Source organism: Toxoplasma gondii, chromosome VIIa, assembly GCF_000006565.2.
Source record: "Toxoplasma gondii ME49 chromosome VIIa, whole genome shotgun sequence".
Classification (NCBI taxonomy): Eukaryota; Apicomplexa; class Conoidasida; order Eucoccidiorida; family Sarcocystidae; genus Toxoplasma; species Toxoplasma gondii.
Window position 1 is genome coordinate 974,782 of NC_031474.1, and position 18,463 is coordinate 993,244.

Below are 18,463 nucleotides of genomic sequence, written 5' to 3' on the forward strand. Positions count from 1 at the left end.
GATCTGTCTTGCGCTGGCGCTTCTGCTTCGGCAGGAGCTGCCAGACGCCATTGTGGGCAGCGGCACCTCTTTTTGTTCCCCAAATGACTGAATATGGAAGTGAGCCTGTGAGCAGCGGACTTGACTGTCAGGTAACTTACATCGCAAATGTACTGCAGCATTGTTCTGACGGGTTTCGTTGTTGTCCGAATTTCTTGCAGCTTGGCAAGCGTTGTCGGTTTGAAACCAGCTGCACCTCCTCGCTGCGGATCGCCCTCATTGAGTGCGTTACCCAACTCGAGGATGGCGAAAAGAACAATTTTGAGGTTCTGGGAATCGTCGATGGCGTCGCATGCATCTGCCATGTTTTCCAGTGGAGTGTACGCGTCGCTGTACGCCTCGCGGAAGTTCAAGGCGAAAGCGTGGGCCTCAAGGCGCTGTTTCATCAGAGGGACTCCGAGCATTGCTGCGACGAATTGCTCCGGTTTGTCGACGAGTTTCAAGTCTCCACCAGAGTTAATGTACTCTTTGACGACCTGGTTTTCTTCACCTGTGGGCACGAAGTTCAGGAGAGTCTCCGTCGCTTCGATTGTTAGGATCTTAGGGTCAAGGTCGATGATGGCCTCCCGGAGCTGTTGGTACGAGTAGTTGTTGAACTTGGACAAGGCGATGCTCATGTTGTATGCGCGTTTGGAGTCTGGGAGTAGTTGGATGATCTTGGGTTTCTTTGACTCGGTCTTTTTCTTGGCGACGACTTTCGCGAAGGTCTCTTCTACGTCTTGCAGCTTTAGAACCATGTTCGGCTTCTTCATGAAGATAGTCCCGGGGATTTCGTCCTCGAAGATCGGGTCCCAGAAGAACCGCTTGGTCTTCCCCTCGTCCTTCTTGCCGACCTTCAAACCGCCTTCGCCCTTCTTCTTCGGGCCCTTGCCCTTGCCCTTTGGAGGCCCTTTGCCAGGAGGGCCTTTCCCGCCCTTTCCGCCGGGAGGGCCCTTCTTTGGCGCCTCCTTCTTCGCCTCTGGCTTTGGCTTCGCCTCCTCCTTCTTGGGTGCCTCCGGCTTCTTCTGTGCGAGGGCCTGAGGCAGCGCCGAGAGACCCATGCCCAGGAGGAGACTAGTGTCTCCAAAGGTGGGCTTCTCCTTCTGCATCGACAGGCCGAACTTCTTCAGGCCCTCGCCCGTCAGCCAGTCGCGGGTGTCCTCGTCCTTCTTGTCTTCGTCGAGGCGTCGCGCCAAGAGACCTAGTCTCCGAGCCACCAAGATGGACATCGAACTTTGTGCGAGCGAGAACGAGGAGATGTCCACCTGCCACGGAAGCCTCGCCAGCTCTGTGTTGTTGTCGTCCATCAGAATGACCACCGGAAGCTCCCCCAGCTGCGGGTCCTTCTCTACCCCAGGCTTCAACTTGGTGATCTTTGCGAGTACCTCGGGAGCGACCGGGGGGACGTCCATGTGCGGGGGGATGTAGCAAGGCCCCGTGAAAGCATCCAGTTCGTCCATCGAGTCTTTCTTCTCGACGACCTTCGCCTGACCCGTCGTTCCGACCATGATCTTCATCTTGGGAGTCTTTTTCGGCGCCTCTTCAGGCTTCCCCGAGGGGAGCTTCATGCGGCTAAAGCCGTCGCCCTTGACCTTCGGGGCCTTCTCCACTTTTGCTTCTTCCTTCACAGGTTCTGCTGTCTTTGCCTCGCCGCTCTTCGCAGCCTTCAGAGGCGGCGGTTTCGCTACGCTCTTTACAGCGACTTTCGTCTCCGTCTCGCCCTTGGCTGCGGACACACTCGCCTTCTTCTCTAGCACCTTCTTTTCCACGACCTTCGCCGCCTCCTTCGGAGACCCCTCTTCCTTCTTCGGGATCTCCTTCTTCACCGCCTGCTCGGCTTTCTTGAAAATGCCTTGCTTCAAAACTGTCGGTCCTTCCTTCACGTCTGTCCCGTCCTCTGCAGCTGGCGGCAGAGGCGGAGGAGGCTTCCAGCCCGTCGCCTTGCCTTTCTTTGGCGGCCCGCCCTTCGGTCCCTTCGGCGGGAGCGCGTGGAGCTGCTGGGTCGAGAAACGCGGGGGACGATCTCCAACCAAGACGGATGAAGAGTCGCTGCACGAAAGACTTTCGCGTCCACCCTCCGACGCGCCAAGCGGAGCCGCAGGTGGAGCAAACGGAGAAGAGTCGCACGCAATCGGCGACACCGAGAACCCACCAGAAGCCTCACGCGGCTCAGAGCGAGGCTCTCGTGGGGTGGCATACAGTCTAGAAGAAGATACGAGTTTGGAAGAAGAACGGCTTGAAGAGACCGAAGAAGCGAGATTTGAAGAAGACGAAGACCGGAGGACTGAACAAGCAGCCGGCGTTTTGCCTGACCGATAGGCGACACGAGTGAGTTCCATCGCTTTCCGGAAGGGTGCGCTCTTGGGAAGGTGTGTGAGGTTCGTTTTTCCATCGCACTGTTTGTCCAGCGGCACTGCCGACGTTCGCGGCGACGCAATAGACTTCGGAAGCTCACGGGAAAGCCGCTGTGTATCCGGAGTCACCATCAGCAGCGTCGATTGTCGATTCAACTCTGCAATCTCGACAGACAAATCGCTTTCACTATACGGCACTCCTGTAAGCCGAAGCACCTCTGCCAGACATGCCATTGAATTCTGGAAACCCTCCTCTGCCTTACTAACCTCTGTCTTGCACTCTTCGACATCGTTCTCTGCATGCACTTTCTTTCTGCAAAGCTTTTCTGCATAAAGCTCCTCCACCTCACTGTCTGCGTTCTTCTCAGCTTCTGTTTCGTCACAGTCTTCTTCAGAAGAAGGTCCCTCTTGCCAAGATCTCTCGGACTCTTCGTCGCTGCTGCTCGCGCCGACACTCCAGTCACTTGCGGCCCAGCTGTCGTCATCGGCTTCACTCCCCGTCGTCCCTGTCTTAGGCCTTTCCTCACCATACGCCTCCGCCCCGCAAGACGCAAATGGATTAAGAATTGCGACTCCATGCCTCAATTCTGCTTCTCCAATACGCGTTTCTTCTTCGGCTGAACTATATTCTTTCTCACCCAGCTCGTGGATGTCCTCTTCTTCTCCTTCTTCCTCTTCTTCCTCTTCCTCTTCTTCCTCTTCTCCTTCTTCCTCTTCCTCTTCTCCTTCTTCCCCTTCTCCTTCTTCCTCTTTCTCTTCTTCTCTTTCTTCCTCCTCTTCTCCTTCATCCTCTTCATCTGAGGTGTCTGCTTCAGGCAACAAGTGGATTTCTGCGCCGTCACTGCTTCCGCCCATCCACTCTCGTTCAGCGACTCCCTCCGGACTGTCCTCGGAACAGCTACATCGTTGGCTTGTCTCCTCTGCGTTGTCGTCCTGCCCTGTGAGCGCGTCTCCTCGATCCACGCATTCATCTTCGTCTTCTCCTCTCCCCGCTGCGACGGAAGCGCCCAGAGTTTCATCCTCTTTCTGCCAGGTTCTTGCGGCTCTCACGCATGCCTCAACGGCAAAAATGGCGACATCTTCGCCGCAAGAGTCACTGAGATGGGAAGTGATGCTCGGTTCCCAGAGAGGCACTGTCTCCGGCGTCTCTTGTTTTATTTCATCCACGTTTTCCTGTTTCATTTCATCCACTTCTTCCTGTTTCAGTTCACTCTTTCTCTCTTGTTTTATTTCATCCACGTTTTCCTGTTTCATTTCATCCACTTCTTCCTGTTTCAGTTCACTCTTTCTCTCTTGTTTTATTTCATCCACGTTTTCCTGTTTCATTTCATCCACTTCTTCCTGTTTGACTTCACCCTTTCTCTCTTGTTTTATTTCATCCACGTTTTCCTGTTTCATTTCATCCACTTCTTCCTGTTTCAGTTCACTCTTTCTCTCGTGTTTTATTTCATTCTGTGCCTTCGTTTCCTCTTCCATTTTTTCTATCTCTATCGCCTCTTTTTTCCCCCGGTTAACGCTTGATTGACTGCGTCGCCTCAGACGCGAGAAACTCGCCGCCGCAGCCCGCAGCCGTGAGGCGCCGTGGGGGCTCGAGGCCTCAGGCGGTAAAGGGGGAAGGGAAGCCCCGCGGCGTTTGCAAACAGATTCCTTGTTGGTTTCATGTTTCCCTGGCCTTGGAATTCTCAGAAACGAAGCGGAAAGGTGGCGCAACTTCCTGCCCTCCCTCTTCCCTGTCTGCTTTTCTTCATCGTCCTTTTCACCCTCCCTCTCGCTCTCAGATCTCCTCGCGGTGTCCTGCGCCTTCCCCTCTTCGCGATCTCTGTCACGCAGGATTTGTCTCTCAGGACTTTTGACCAAGCCCCGGAACGCCCGCGAGAAACTCGAACGCCGCAGGACCTTCAAACTTCTCCTTCCTCTGTTATCTGCACTGCCTTCTGTCCGGTATTTTTGCTGGGTCGTCCGAAACACGAAGGAATGTCTCCTGCTTGTCGGGGACTCTCGCCCACCTGCTCTCGCGCCTGCACATGGCACTTCAGAACAAGAGGAACGGGTTTCCTGCGTAACTCCATCCTTCTCGTTGTCGTCACCGAAGTCCGAAACCGGGTCTACACAGGAAGAGAAAGACAAGCCTTCCGAAAAAACCAGCGAGTCGGAAACGCTCGCCAGTGGTCGCTGGGGCTCCGTTGCAGGCATATCTACTGAAAGTGCGTCCAGACTCTTGTTCTCCTCCATGTCCAACACGGTCATGCTGCTGGCGGAGCTTCTTCGCCTCAGTCGATCACGGAGCGAAAACCGACGAGAAAAAAGAGAATGAAAACTTGGACTCGCCCAGTGTGTCGAATTCCCAGGCGTCTCCGGAGCTGTCTGTACACCCCAACCTTCGGTCTGCACCTCCAACGCCCCCGAGAGCACCGCCACTTCTCTTTCGTCAACGTTTTGGGGTCCGCCTGTCGCGGCCTCCGCTGACCGAGAGAGCTGAAACGAGGGCGAGGGAGACACCGCAGAGTTCTGCGCGTCTGAGGGACTTCCAGGCTTGTCTGCTTTCCTGAGTTTCCTCGAGGGAATCGGAAGTCGCAGCATTCGACGGGAAGAAAACAAGCGCTTGCGCGCGGGGAAGACGTTGGATGCACTGCCGGCCAAAGGCGAAGACGAAGAGTCGCCAGAGAGAGGAGAAGCGGGCAATTCCTCTTTTGTCTCTGGTGTCTCTACACCACGTGCAGACACCTGCTTCTCTCTCTCATGGGATGTCTGTACACCCCAATCCGACACCTCTTTTTCTCTTTTGAGACTTCTTCTGTCTTCGCAACAATGCCCTTGCTTGGTCTCCTCACTCGCGTCTCTGCCGCAGTCGTTCTCGTCACCTCCGCTCCCGAGCTTTTCAAGATGACTCTCTGAGCTCCCCACAGCACACAAGGAGACCTCCTCCAGAGACACTGTCGTACCCAAAGCTCGCCGTCTGTCTCTGGCACTTTCTGTCACGACCCAGGCATCCTCTCGCTGGGCTTCTCTCGTCTTCTCAGTTCCAGTGTCAGCATCCGTCAGCCGCTGTGAAATCCCTTCCTTTCCTATCAAACTCTCCTCTTCACTGTCTTTCAGAATCCCCATGTCCTTCCGCCATCTTCCACCGGGTTCGGATTTGTCTGAAATCATCTCGATCCGTTGTTTCGGTGTCGCGCCGCCGGACATTCTCGCCCACTTTTCGAGGAGCTGCGAGAAACGAGACGAGCCACTCTGCTCTTGTTCTTCGCCCTGCGTCGCACCCGACGCCTGGTTGTCGGCTGCTCTCACGCCTCCCTTCTCTCCTTCTCTCGACTCTTCACCTTTACTCAGTTGCTTTCCTGAGGATTCTTCCTTCTCTGCCTGTCTCCAAACATTTATCACGCTTCCTCCTTGTTCGCATTCGCTTCTTTGCTCTCCCTCTCCTTCTCTCTCCTGCCCTTGTTCTCCTACCGCTTGTTCTCTCTCGTTCTCTTGTTCCGCTTCCTGTTCATTCTCGCTTTCTTGTTCTCCTCCTTGTTCTCTTTCGTCTCTTCGTTCTCTCTCGCTTTCTTGTTCTCCTCCTTGTTCTCTTTCGTCTCTTCGTTCTCTCTCGCTTTCTTGTTCTCCTCCTTGTTCTCTTTCGTCTCTTCGTTCTCTCTCGCTTTCATGTTCCGCTTCCTGTTCATTCTCGCTTTCTTGTTCTCCTCCTTGTTCTCTTTCGTCTCTTCGTTCTCTCTCGCTTTCTTGTTCTCCTTCGTGTTCTCCTTCGTCCCTCCGTTCCCTCTCGCTTTCTTGTTCTCCTTCGTCTCTCCGTTCTCTCTCGCTTTCTTGTTCTCCTTCTTTTTTTACGCGTCTATTTTTCCGGCGAAGAAGCGCGACAAGGCGGCGCATCTTCCCATCCCCTTCGCACGTCGCCGTTGCATCTGACAGCGTCCGTCGTGGGCGTCTCGGATCTTTTCTCAGGTCGCTGGAGAAGCTGAATCTCCGGAGCGACCCTCCGAGCGGCGTTCTCTCTCGTTCCTTTTCTTCGCATTCTCTGAGCTCTCTGCTGTCTTCCCCCGCCGATACTTCCAGCCCCCCCACACCTGCCCAGCCGTTCGGAGTCTCGCTGTCTCCAGTGAGTGCGGTCACGCCAACGGAATCCCTGGGAATCTCCTGAGAATCTCCCTCGCTGGATCTCTTTCTCGAATCGTCTTCGGCTTCCCCGAGTTCTTGAAGGCTCGACCTCGAATGCACCAGCCGCGAGGCCACCCCAGAGAGACGCCTCGCCACGGCGAGAGGACCCTTCCTCGAGGTTTCTTGGTGCATTGGAGAGCAGAGTCTTTCGTTCGAGGAATTTTCTGAATGCCTCGAAAAAGCGGCCTTCAATCCGCCAAGGCTCACGCGACTCCGCAGCCTCCCCCTGGACGGGCTCGACACGTTGCTGCCGCAGCTCTCCACAACCCGCGAACCCGCACCGGCGCTAGTTGGGCTCCAACTATCGAACGCGTCTCCGCAGCTGGCCCTCTCTGCCCCACTGTCTCTGCGGCTGAAGAGCCGCTGCCGGAAGCTCGGCGACGCCAGGGGCCTCGCATGCACCGCCTCAGGAGCCGAGAAAAACAAAGTGCATTTTCCGAGTCCTGGAAGTGCGTCGAGTTCGCTGTCGAGTCTACCGCAGTCGGAAGAGGTGGGCGAAATAGAAGAGACACTGGAGGAAGTCGGGCGAAGCAAATGAACAGTGCGCTCTCTCCCCGTGGCGCTCTCGGCGCCTACAGTGGAGTCCGAGCATGCAAAAGAGAGAGACAAAGCAGAACAAGAGGGAGAACGAGAAGGATAACAGGAGGAAGAACGAGCGGCAGACGATTGAGAAGCAAACGAAACAACATATTCATCGGCCTCAGAGTGCGTTTTTGAGGCTTGCGGATCCGCATTTGAAACAGGAAGTCGAGGAGTGGAGAACAAGCAATCTGTCTCTGTGTCTTGGTCAGAAAACGGATTTGGGGCTTCGTGGAAGGTCTGAGGAGAGACGACTCGAGGTAACTCCGTTCTATCCAATTCCTCATCCAGAGTAGCGATCTCTGAATCGGTCTCTGTTTCCTGTCCGACCACCAACCTCTCCAAGTAGGCTCTTCCCCAGTCTCCTCTCCTCCCTTCAGTCTGTCCTTTTTTGTCTCTCCGTCGGTTTCCGGGACTCCTTTGCGCGTTTCCTTCTCGGGACTCTCGGCTTCCTACTCGCACTCGCTGTTTTCTCGTGCGTTTCTGCAGATCCAAAGTCTCCAAAGTCTCCAATCGGCGACGTCGAGAAGGCGACGCAGAAGAGCTCCGCGACGCAGAAGAATCGAAGGCGGGAGGTTGAAGAAAACGAGATGTACGCATCCCCGAAAGCGCAGCGGACGCTTGCGAGTTCGTTTTCATCCGAGTTCTGTCTGCCCCAACGCGCCATGGCGAAGGAGAAGCACTTCGAGAGGAGACCGAATGTTGTTTCCTTCTCCCAGAGCGCAGCGTGTCGGTCTCTACCTCGTTTGTTGAAAACAACTCTGCTTCCTCACCGTCTTCTTCGTTGTCTTCTTCGCTCGACGTTTCACGTCGAAAGTCCTTCTCCTGGTCTCCGTCAGAATCAAAGCAGGAAACAGAGAGCTCCGCTTCTCCAAGATCCTCGCCTTCTCTGTCTTCCGCTTCGTTTCTTCGGCGTGCGTCCACGCATCTCCGCCTCTCCTGACCGAGGACGGCGACTCCTTCAGTTCGCCCCGTCGCTCTCGAAACCCGATTCACAGCGCCCTGCGCAACAGATCGTTTTCTTTCTCTCGTGTCACGCCTTCTTCCACTGTCGGGACGCGACTGCTCAACGCGTTCTCTCCTTATCTCAGCCTCGGTCGCCGAGCTCGTGCTCTCCCTCCTCCAGGTGCTCGCTTCTCCTCGAGATCCAGTCCTTCCTCTACCTCCCGGATTCGCAGTTCCCTCGTGTCTCCCCCAGCCTCCTGTCCTTCGTCTCCGCCTCTGCTCAGCCTCTCTCTCAGCCTCGACGTATCTCCGGTCGACACCCCACGACTCGCCAGCGGCACTCTGGAACAGTGTCTCTTCTCCGGGTTTCACTTCTGTGTCTCGCGAGTCCGAAAGGCAGAACACGGTCCCGATGTCTCTGCGTTCGTCGGCCCGCGTCTTCTTCGCCTCCAGTCCGGCGTTCAACGAAGACATCAATGTTCCGCGCGCCTCCGAAACCTGTGAAGGAGCTTTCTGTCGAACAGATCTCTTTTCCAGGGAGCGTTCCGAAGAGCGCGTCCTTCTCGTCAAACTGGACCCACCTGCCTCGATCCCCTCGTCCCACAGTGTCCCCTCAGTGTCCCCATTTCCGTCCGAGTTCACCGGAGACGCCCAGGGCGAAAAGAGCCCCGGGGGCGGGGGCGCGGCCGCAGCCAAGAAGGGCATGGAGAGGAAGTTTGACTCTTTGGAAGCGGCTTTGACATGGGGGGAATCTGGCGCTCTGGAGGTTGTGTCTCTGTGTGGAGACGAAGACTCTGTCGCGTTTCCTTGCTGAGAAAGACACCAATCAAGAGTCGGCCGCGATGAAGCGTTTCGCCTCCGGTCCCCTCGCCATCGCGAGTCTGGAGAGGAGACAGGGCCCGAGGGAGACACTCGACGGCGGCAGAGCGCAATAGACGTTTCTCGGTCAGAGTCCGGCGAAAAGCTTTTTCTCTCGGGATCCAAGGCGGCTCTACAGTTCAAGTCCGGCACCTGATCAATCGCTTTTCGAGGTGACGAAGAAACGCAGTGGGGTTCTGGAAACTCCCTGTTTTCCGCCGGTCTTTGTGCTTCTCGATCTAGGGCAAAGAGTCCGCTGTCGGCCCCTAGACTCGTCTCCCTGTGAGAAGCGCGAGTGTCGCATCCCAACAGTCTCTCCCTAACGCGTTTCCTCTCTTCTTCAACTCGTCTTGTCAAGAGAGCACTCTCATCCCCGCGTCCCATAATGTCTGCTTCAGCTGTCTCCTCGCCTCTCGTCCAGAGACTGTCTCCTGAACGGAGATGACCTGCGAGCGCTGCAGCCTGCCAGGACGCTCGTTGGAAGGCGGGAGGAGTTGTCTGGTTGCCAGAGGCGCGGGGAAAAAAGAGACCCACTTCGTCTTTGCGTTCGAGGGAGCGCTGCATTTTCAAAAAAATTTTGCATTCACTCGCAGACTCCGAAGCCTCCCTGTCGGTCTCTTTCTGCAGTCGCATCAAAGTCTCGCTCATGTGCTCCCGTTGCTTCTTCAGCAGAAGCGCCTTGAAATCGCGTCTCGTCTTCTCTCTTCTCTCCTCTCGTCTGTTCTCTTCTCGGCGGTCTTCCGCCTCGGACGGTTCGTCGCGGGAAGCAGAGCATTCGACAGAGAGCTCGAGCTTCGAAGACGCTTTTTTACATCTCAAAGAACTTGAAGAGTCTGGAGGGGAAAGAGACGCCAGTGTTGTGTCGCGCGACCCGTCTGGACCCTCCTGGGGTTGGGGAACGGACTCGACGTTGATGCAACGCGTTTCTGGGGAACCCTCGCGTTTTCGTGTACAGCTTGACTGCGGTGCTGCGAAACCGCAAGAACTCTTCTCTTCTGACTCAGAATTTCGTTCTGTCTCAGCGTTCAATTTTTTCGCTTTCAAACCGTGTCTCCCTGCGGCCGGTCCCTGCTGGTTCTTCCCTACGCGCCCGTCCGCTGACCTCGAAGCCTCATGTTGAAGCTCAGAGACCTTCCTGCCTTTTTCCACATTCTTCTGGAAAACCACTTTCTTCCTCTTGGCCAGTCCCTCTTCTCCTCCTCCGTCTCCCTCTTCTTCTCGTTCTAACATGTCGTTGCGCCCGAGCTCGTGTGAGTCGGCCGCGGTCGTCTGCGCTTTCGTCCGGGACTTCTGTTTTCTTTCGAGAATCGCGTCCGGATCGGACAGGGTCGCGGGCTCGCGAAGGTGATTTGAAGGCGGCAACGCGGCTGCATGCTTCGGAGTGGCACGAAACGACAAGGCCTTCCCAGGTGCAGGTCCCGCCTTCACTTTTGCTTTGTAGGCGGAAGGGTCGAATTTCTTGGCGCCGCTTCCGAGAAGCGATTTGGGCTTCCCGTCCGCAGTCGCACCTTCAGGTGCGGGGGTCGGCAGGGCCGCAGACGTCTTCTTCGCGAAAGACTTCTTCGTGGAAAGAGACGGGGAGCGCTTCCGGTCACTCGCGCCGCTGTCACTCCCTGATTCGGGTGCCGAAGAGTCGTCCTTCAGCGGAGGCGCCTTCGGAATCTCTTGGCTCGCCTTCGACCTCAAGAGACTCTTCTTCGCAGGAAGTTCCGACACCTTCCGCGGCAGACTCGGCGAAGCTTCTTCCTTCTTCTCAACTGACTCTTCTTTGTCAGGAGCGGCAGCAGCCGCCTCCACTTTCGGAGGAGCGTTTTCTGCTGTCTCGGGTGCGCCACCTTCTTTTGCTGCGGGAGCCGCAGTGGCGGGGGCGTCCTTCGTTTCCAGGCCTTTGGGTGCGTCCTGCGCAGGTGTCTTCGCACCCGCCTTGCCCTTCGCCCCGAGTTTCGCCATGACGACGCCGCGCGCCACTTGCTTCGCGCCCTGGACCATCGCGGAGCGTTGCTTCTGCGCAGGCCCGACGGCGTTCTTCGCTCGGTCCACCAGAGCCGCTTGCCGGCGCGCATAGGCGAGAATGGCAGGCGCAATCACGCTGTGGTAGACCGCCGGATTCGGCACCATCACAGGCTCTCCGTAAAATCCCAGGAACGGCTGGTTCGTGCTCGGGTCGACCAGTGGCAGGAAAAGACGCCCGTGCTTCTCGAGCTTCGCCTCCCGGTTGATGACCTGGCCCTTCTCGTCGACCTCGGGAAGCGCAACGCCCCACTGCGAGAGCAGCTCGGCGGCGTCCGGACTCAACACCATGTGAGGATGGCCCTGCTCGAGGACGGCCTCTCCCCTCTCAATCTGGGGAACGTTCACCACCGGGAGGGTCGGCCGGTCGACGGCGAGAGCTTCCTGGAACTGAAAGCACTCCGCCAGCTTCAGCGTATCGGGGCCAGTGACCTCGACGTCGACGTAGGGCAGAATCGCCGCTGAGGGAACCATGAGCGAACGCCACTCTTCTCCGTAGAGCGCCCGGACGCGAGCCACAGAGTGGAAATGGCTCTTCTCTCGTAGGGGCTGCGTCCACCCGCACGCAGCGTGGCGCTGTCTGTACGCCTCCAGAGTCGCCGCCGCTGCCGGCTTCAACAGCCGCACCGTCGCGGAAGCATCTGCAAAGTCCAGACTTCCCCTGCGACCGCGGTCCGAGCTCGCCGCCCCGTCGGCTTCCTCGTAGAAAAAGTCCCCGGGCCGGTGACTCTGACGGGAAACGGAAATCTGTGAGCTTGCGCGAGTCGTGAGGTCGAACGCCGACGCGGACGGCAATGCCTTGTCCCGCTGAACAAAGCGCTGCTTGTCTTCCTGCATCTGCGCTGCCAGGTCTTTCTCCAACTGCCTCAGCAACAACTCGACGTTCACCGTGTCGGGATGCGTGACACCCAGAGTGTTGTTCCTGAACGTCCACACTTCTTTGTACGCCTCGAGAGCCGCCCGAAAGTGGCCGGCTTGATGCTGCAGACACCCCAGAGCCAAGACCAAGTCCTGGACGCCTGACGTCTCCCGCGTCTGGTAAATTCGCATGCGCATGTCCAGAGCGATCAACACACACGGAAACGCCTCCGTAGGGTGACCTGCAAGCGAGTCAAAGAGACAGATCGCAAGAAAAAAAAGAGTCACAGGGGGACGACGACGGTCCCGCGTCGACGCGCAGTGCACAAACCGTGTGGCTCGACAGTTCGACAGTCGGCGTCAGTGTCTCTTCTGAATGTCCGTATGCGGGAGCGCGAACATCTTCGAGCGACGCTAAGACGACAGCACTTGGAAGCGAGAGAAACACACCCTGGAGATCGAAACCAGGCGTCCAGTTCAAAAAGACGAAGCACTGCTCTCCAGCCAAAGTGACTTTTGTCTCAGACACGCAGTGCAAAGGGCGGGTGTGTACAAAACGCATCCGTTTGGCTCCGTGACACACGACTGGAGCAGCCGAAATGCAGCTGACGCTTCTGTCTCAGAGACGAAATCTGAAAAAACGTCTACCCCGACGGACTGGGGAGCGGAGAAGCCGGACGCGGGAAGCTGTCCCGACAGTCGAGCACCCCGTGCTTTCAAGACGTACCGAGAAGTCGATGAAGAAGGCCAATGTTTGCGTAACAGTCCGCGACTCTGGCGTGGGGTTCCGCAGCGTCAAAGTCACCCAAGTGCTTTTTCCGGATGGCCAACACTTGTTCCACCAGCGGCAACGCTTGGCCGTACTGTCGAGTCCGAAAGAAGTACAGAGCCACGGTGTTCAGTGCGTCGCTCACCGCCAGAGAATCTGCGCCATACACGTCTTTTGTGAGAATCACGTATCTGAAAAACAAAGGCACAGAGTCAACTGTGATGAGAACTCTACTTTCTCGGGAACCGTGTAGTACTGCAAAGAAGTAGTGGAGTCAAATGTGAACCACAACTCCGACGGGAGACAGCATAGTCGAGAAGGGATCCGCACGTCTTCGCGCAGACCCGCCCCCGCCCCCCCCCTCCCCCCGAATGAAGAACGCTCAGTTTTCTTGAAAAGCTGCAAACGCCCGAGGCGCCAAATTTCCCCAGGTCACCTCAGATTCCCCAGCGAGACGCGCGTCCCAGAACCCGAGTTTTTCACTGTAATCCCGTCCGCCATTTTGCGCAGGATCACTGGCGTCACTGCAACACGCTCTGCGCCAGATTCGCCCACGAGCGACTGGCGAAGAATGTGGACTTGGCGCTGGCCCCCGAACTCGCTCTACTTCCGTCGACCGCTCTCTTCGATTCCAGCGACTGTGTTTCCGTCCTGTCCGACTCACTTTTCGTAGAAGAGCCTGGCGTCGTCCGGTTGGTTGTACAGACTGCACAGTTCAGCGAGACTGCTGACGACTGAAGCGAGGACGTGTTTCTCGACCCGCATGATCGGGCCGACCAGACTTCCTCGGTTTCCCGCCGCGCTGCCTCCGGCCTCTGCAATCAAAGTATTTTCCACGATGTACCGGAGCTCCTTCAGATACTCCTGTCCACGGTCGGGGCAGCCCGCCAGGCCGCAGCACTTCACGAGAAGAAGCAACTCGGGAACCATTTCGCCCTCGAGAGGCGCGCTTTGGTACGCTGTGTAGTACGACTTTGCGAGCAAGTAGGAGTGGAGCGCCTGGAGCATGGCGTCCGAGTACCTTTGCTGGCTGAACGCCTCGGTGGCTCCGACTCTGAGCAAGTACCGAATCCGCTGGACTTCGCCGGCCTGGACGCTGCCGCGGAAGTCCTCCAAACGCCGCAGAAGCATCAGGGCTTCGGCAACGCGCTGGTGCTCCGGTGACAACTTGAACCCGAGCCGCGCTTGGTGCAGACTGAAGGTGCCTGCAAGCATCAGCCGCCGCTCCTCGGGGGTCTGCGTGGGTTGCCCGCGACGCAACTCCATTTCCTTCTTCAAAGCCCTCGTCAAAATCGCTGGGTTCCGGTCAGCGCCCGGCGCAAACGGCAGAGCAGGCGGCTCAGTTCCGTGCGCGTGGGCGGCTGGGACGTTCGTGTAGTCTGCCAGTTTGAGACTCTCCACCATCATGGCGGCTTTCGCGGCGTACGCCTCGTTTGGGGGCGGCACAGTTTCCCCGCTTCCCTCCCCCGCTGAGCACTCGATCCCGCCCGCCGTGCCCGCAGCTGCTCGCAGAGTGTCTCTGTAGTACGTCGAAGAGCCAGACTCTTGCGGGCCGGAACTGCCGAGAGGTGGGTTCGGAGCCACGCTCGGCGCTGGAGGCGTCTTGCCTCCCAGGGGTTTCCCAGCCGACGCGACAGCCTTCTTGGAAGGAAGCGAAGAGGGCGGGGCGCCTGCAAATGAGGCAGACAAGCCACAGACACGAGAGCTCCGTGGGTCCGTGAGTGCGGAGGTCGCCGATCGGATTCGCAGACATCTGAGCCTGTCGAGAAACTGGCGTCGAAAGCCTTCGCGTCGCGTGGGCAGGAGGAGACAAGGCAGTCGCAGAATCTGGTATACAGAAGGCAGGGGACTGTAGGTGTCAAACAAGAAACTGGCGAACAAAGTATGTCTTCGAAGGTGCCAGCGAAACGTTCGGCGGGGACTCAGCTGCGAATAACAAATCAAGAGTGTGCAAACACACCGTAAATGGTAAAAAGTCACGCGTGCGTATATCGGGGGAAAGTTCATGGAGTGAGTCCTCGCGAGCACGGTTTGCAATTCCCTTGGACGCGGAAAAAAACACATTTTCCTTCTTAGATCTGGCTTTCACCCACCTGCAGGTGAAGCCTTCAAATCGCTCTTTGCCGGAGGACCAGACCCTTCTGCAGGGGGCGCTTTACCAGGCGGCAGCTTTCCTTTGGGAGGTCCTGCTTTTCCTGGAAGAGGACCCGTTTTTCCTTCAGGACTCCCCGATTCTCCTTTAGAAATTCCTGCCTTTTCTTGAGGAATTCCCGCCTTTTCCTTAGGCAGCCCCGTCTTTTCTTGAGGAACTCCGGCCTTTTCTGGAGGAATTCCCGCCTTTTCCTTAGGCAGCCCCGCCTTTTTTTGAGGAACTTCCGCCTTTTCTGAAGGCATTCCCGCCTTTTCCTTAGGCACCCCCGCCTTTTTTTGAGGAACGTCCGCCTTTTCTGAAGGCACCCCCGCCTTTTTTTGAGGAACTTCCGCCTTTTCTGAAGGCATCTCCGCTTTGCCTTCAGGAACTCCCGCTTTGGCTGCAGGCGGCGGTGGTGGCGTTTTTTTGGCCCCTTCGTCTGGGGTTGATTTGCCTTTGGGCGGGAGAGGCGAGTTGGAGGCTTTTTTCGGCAGCGGACCCTTCTTTCCCTTGGGTGGCGGCGGGGGTGGCGGCATGCTGTGGACGGGAATGGATTGGAAGAGCGGGGCAGGGCAACGCTTTTGAGTATCTGAATAATTTACCGGTGCTGCTGGCTCTGATCGAAGAGTACGCTCACGCACCCTCGATGGAGAACGAGAATAAATCTGTCCGGTAGGCAGCGCATCCGTGATTCGGGGCGGATACGCTGGACGGGGCTGACAGCAACGCGCAGACGACGAGCCATGATCAGTCCCTTCAGATTGGCTCTCTCGACAGGGTGGAGTGAGTTTATTGGAGAGCGGAGGAAGCAAAGAGTGGCACGGAGAGGCGGGACACGAACGGGAAGGAAGCGGAAGAGGAAGTCTGGGGGCAGAACCGCATTCTTGCGGTAGGTCAAACGAAAAAAGGTCATCGCGACGGCTGTCGGTAGCCGAAGCAGTGGTACGCGACCTCCGGCACCTCGTGCGTGCTGCTGTGTGCCCAGACAAGCGGGATTCCACACAGCCTTCACTGTGCGAAGACTCACTCCGAGAACTCTCGGAGAAGACATAGAAGGAACCCTTGGGTGTGTCAGCCTCGGCAGAGAGCGAGGCGACGCGGCGGGGGGGTAGGAAACAGCGAGGGGGTTCTGTCGGGATAGAATTGAGAAAGATGAGAAACGACGAATTGGACAGAGGCCCAGAGGCGGCAGCTTGCGCTTTAACCTGAGATTCGGCCACTCGATGTAACGATAGAGATTCATGACACGCGGGAGACGCGCACTCGATGCGCGCCGTTGTTCGAGAGAAAGGCATGCCACCAGTCAACTTGGCGAATACGGGCCTCTCAGGTAGAGAACAAGAAGTTGCGGAGCAGAGAGGAGCAGAGAAAGACGTTCTCGAGGGTAATGCATTTAGTACGGCGTTTCTATCGTCGTTAACAGAGGGAGGCATGGGAGGCAGCGGGGCCGAACCCCCGCGGCCTCGCGGGCAGCTTGCCGGGCAAGACATGTTCGACGGACCACCTTCGTTTTTCGGGAACTCTTTCGAGTGCAAAAAAGAAAAGAACCGTTAGACATACTAGGACAAAAGAGAATGGCTAGAAAAGCGTACGGATCGGGCTCACGCCGTTCTGGAAAAGTTCTCCGTTAACTGCAAGACACACCGGTCGCCTGGGACTCCCCATCTCAGACAGGAGGTAGACGCCGCTCGATACAGCGGCAGGACCGAGAGCCCGGAAGAAAGAACGAGAATGGAACGATTGGTAAATGATGATTTAGTGGAAGATAAGCTTAGTGTTAAAGATGTTCACGGAAAGATGTGTCAGCTCCCGTGTTGCACAGTGGAACTCGGCTGTTGACTTCGCTGCCCCTCCTCGACGTACTCTCTCTGCTCGCTCCCGCCCTCGTCGCTTTTCCCTGCGGGTGGCGGTTTTCGCTTTCGTTCTTTGAGCCAGGGGGAGAATGGATGTCCGACAACAGAGTGTGTGTTCACGAGAAATCTCCAAAACGTGAGAAAGGTTGGGAATGTGATTTAAAGGTGGAGCACACACCTGGAGGAAATCCAGCGATGCTGTGTGCGCAAGAGCACTTCCCGGTTCGAGCGCCTGGCCAGTGAGACACGCGAAGGTCCAGGTGGAACCCCATCCTCAACACATTGCTTTCTCCACTCCCTTTGAAAACCACTGTCACATCTTCTGTTTCGTGTGTCCCCGATTGCCTGTCCAAATTCATACGTTTCACGGTCGCATCTGTCGGTAAAAACGCAGCCGGTACCTCTCTGGCTAGTTCGCAGTTCGGTGCACGGCGATCGAAACGGAAGCCCCAGTAACGTGAAGGGTTCCAGAAAGGAGTGCGCTCATGAAAACTGCCAGTATACTACGGTTAAATTCAGCATCCCAAGTCCAGGATCGAATCCAAACACAGTTTATATCCGACACCGCGCTAGAGAGTGTCCTTCGTAGAGTGCCTTCGTGTAATTTAGAGTGGGAGATCTCCTGTACAGAAGGCGTAGGGAGCGCAAAATGTCGCAACTTCGTTTCTTTTCGTGCACTGTAGCAACGAAACAATCGGCATCACCTGTCTAACGGACCCTGCTGCACCGCCTCCCCAGGTAGTAGACGGTCGGCGTATTCTGTCACGTCGATTTCTATGCCTTGAATAGTCTGTGTTACTGTGTCGAATGGGCAGCAGGGAGGTTGACGTGCCGGCCACGTTGCAGACTACCAGCACGTGTGTCACCGGAACGGCTGTATCCTATTCGTAGAACATATGCCAGGGGATTCACTTTGCCAGCGAATCCGATGTGTCACAGCAGTCTTGCTGTTCGACTGAGCATGTTTAGCAACTCGTTGGACGCATCGTACGCGTCGTCCGTCTCAGCTGGCTGTAGACACAATTAGTAACCGACGTACCGGGGTGTGCGTTAGTGTGTTTGACCGGAGCTTGAAATGGATCTACTCACTCCGTTTTCACACAATTCGTAGTCGACATTCTGAGTTCAATTGATTCCGAAAGCGTATCAGACATGGTGGGACTAGAGACTCCAAATCGGTGCTTGGGGCATCTCTTTGGTAAGAAACTTCCCAGACAGAGGGGGGAGAGTTGCCTCTTCCACAAGCCACCCGAGCGTCCTCGGAGAAAACAACAGAAACATTCCTCGTATGCCGAAGTCCAGACTATCTTTAGATCTCGACTAAGGTTTTATTATCCTGCATTACCGCAGTGCAGCTGGCACTGATTCTCTCCGTCAGTGCTGCATAGGCTTCTCTATTACGAATCCCGTGCCTCAGTTGTCTGTGGTACACGACTACCATCCTCGCCACCCCGAGCAGCGTTCACGTCACCCCATATTCTTGTTTGACGCGACTGAAGCTAGACTCTGTTTTACACAGTGTAAAAATGGCATTCCTAGGTTTTGCTGAACTACACGTGTTGGACTACTGATTGAGATCTTGAATATCTGTCTTCACTGTATCCTATCCTAGCTCTACTGCATTACCAGGAACCATGTATGCGAGAGCGATTAAAAACCCCCCAAAACTACGAGATTCTTGTTTCTCGCATGTGCAAGGTTTACAATGGGGAGCAGTCGCTTGGGTTCGTGGTTACAACTCTTCGATTCTTCGCACATGGCACTAGCGCTTATATGCCGCTCCAGTGAAACTCCTGATCGCTCCGCGGGAACGAAGAGTAGATTGTAGAGGACCTGAACCACCTAGACTCCCGCGATTTCCTTGTTGTACAATTCTTAGGTCTGTGCGCGCCTCCTACAAAGTGTCCGTGCCCCCCCCCCCCCCGCCCCCCCC

The 18,463-nt window shown here is 56.5% G+C and overlaps 1 protein-coding gene across 1 annotated transcript in view; it reads right to left on the bottom strand.

The window, feature by feature from the left end:
* Positions 1–18,020, bottom strand: part of FRM1 (formin FRM1) — a 19,477-nt gene extending 1,457 nt beyond the window's left edge. The window contains exons 1-5 of the mRNA XM_018779357.1: positions 14,947–18,020; positions 14,640–14,820; positions 13,211–14,216; positions 12,505–12,737; positions 141–12,019 (exon numbers count right to left, since the gene is read on the bottom strand). Coding sequence (XP_018637251.1) covers positions 141–12,019; positions 12,505–12,737; positions 13,211–14,216; positions 14,640–14,820; positions 14,947–16,167 — 14,520 coding nt within the window. The 5' untranslated portion in view covers positions 16,168–18,020. The remainder of the gene's footprint in view (positions 1–140; positions 12,020–12,504; positions 12,738–13,210; positions 14,217–14,639; positions 14,821–14,946) is intronic.
* Between the last annotated feature and the right edge of the window lie 443 nt (positions 18,021–18,463).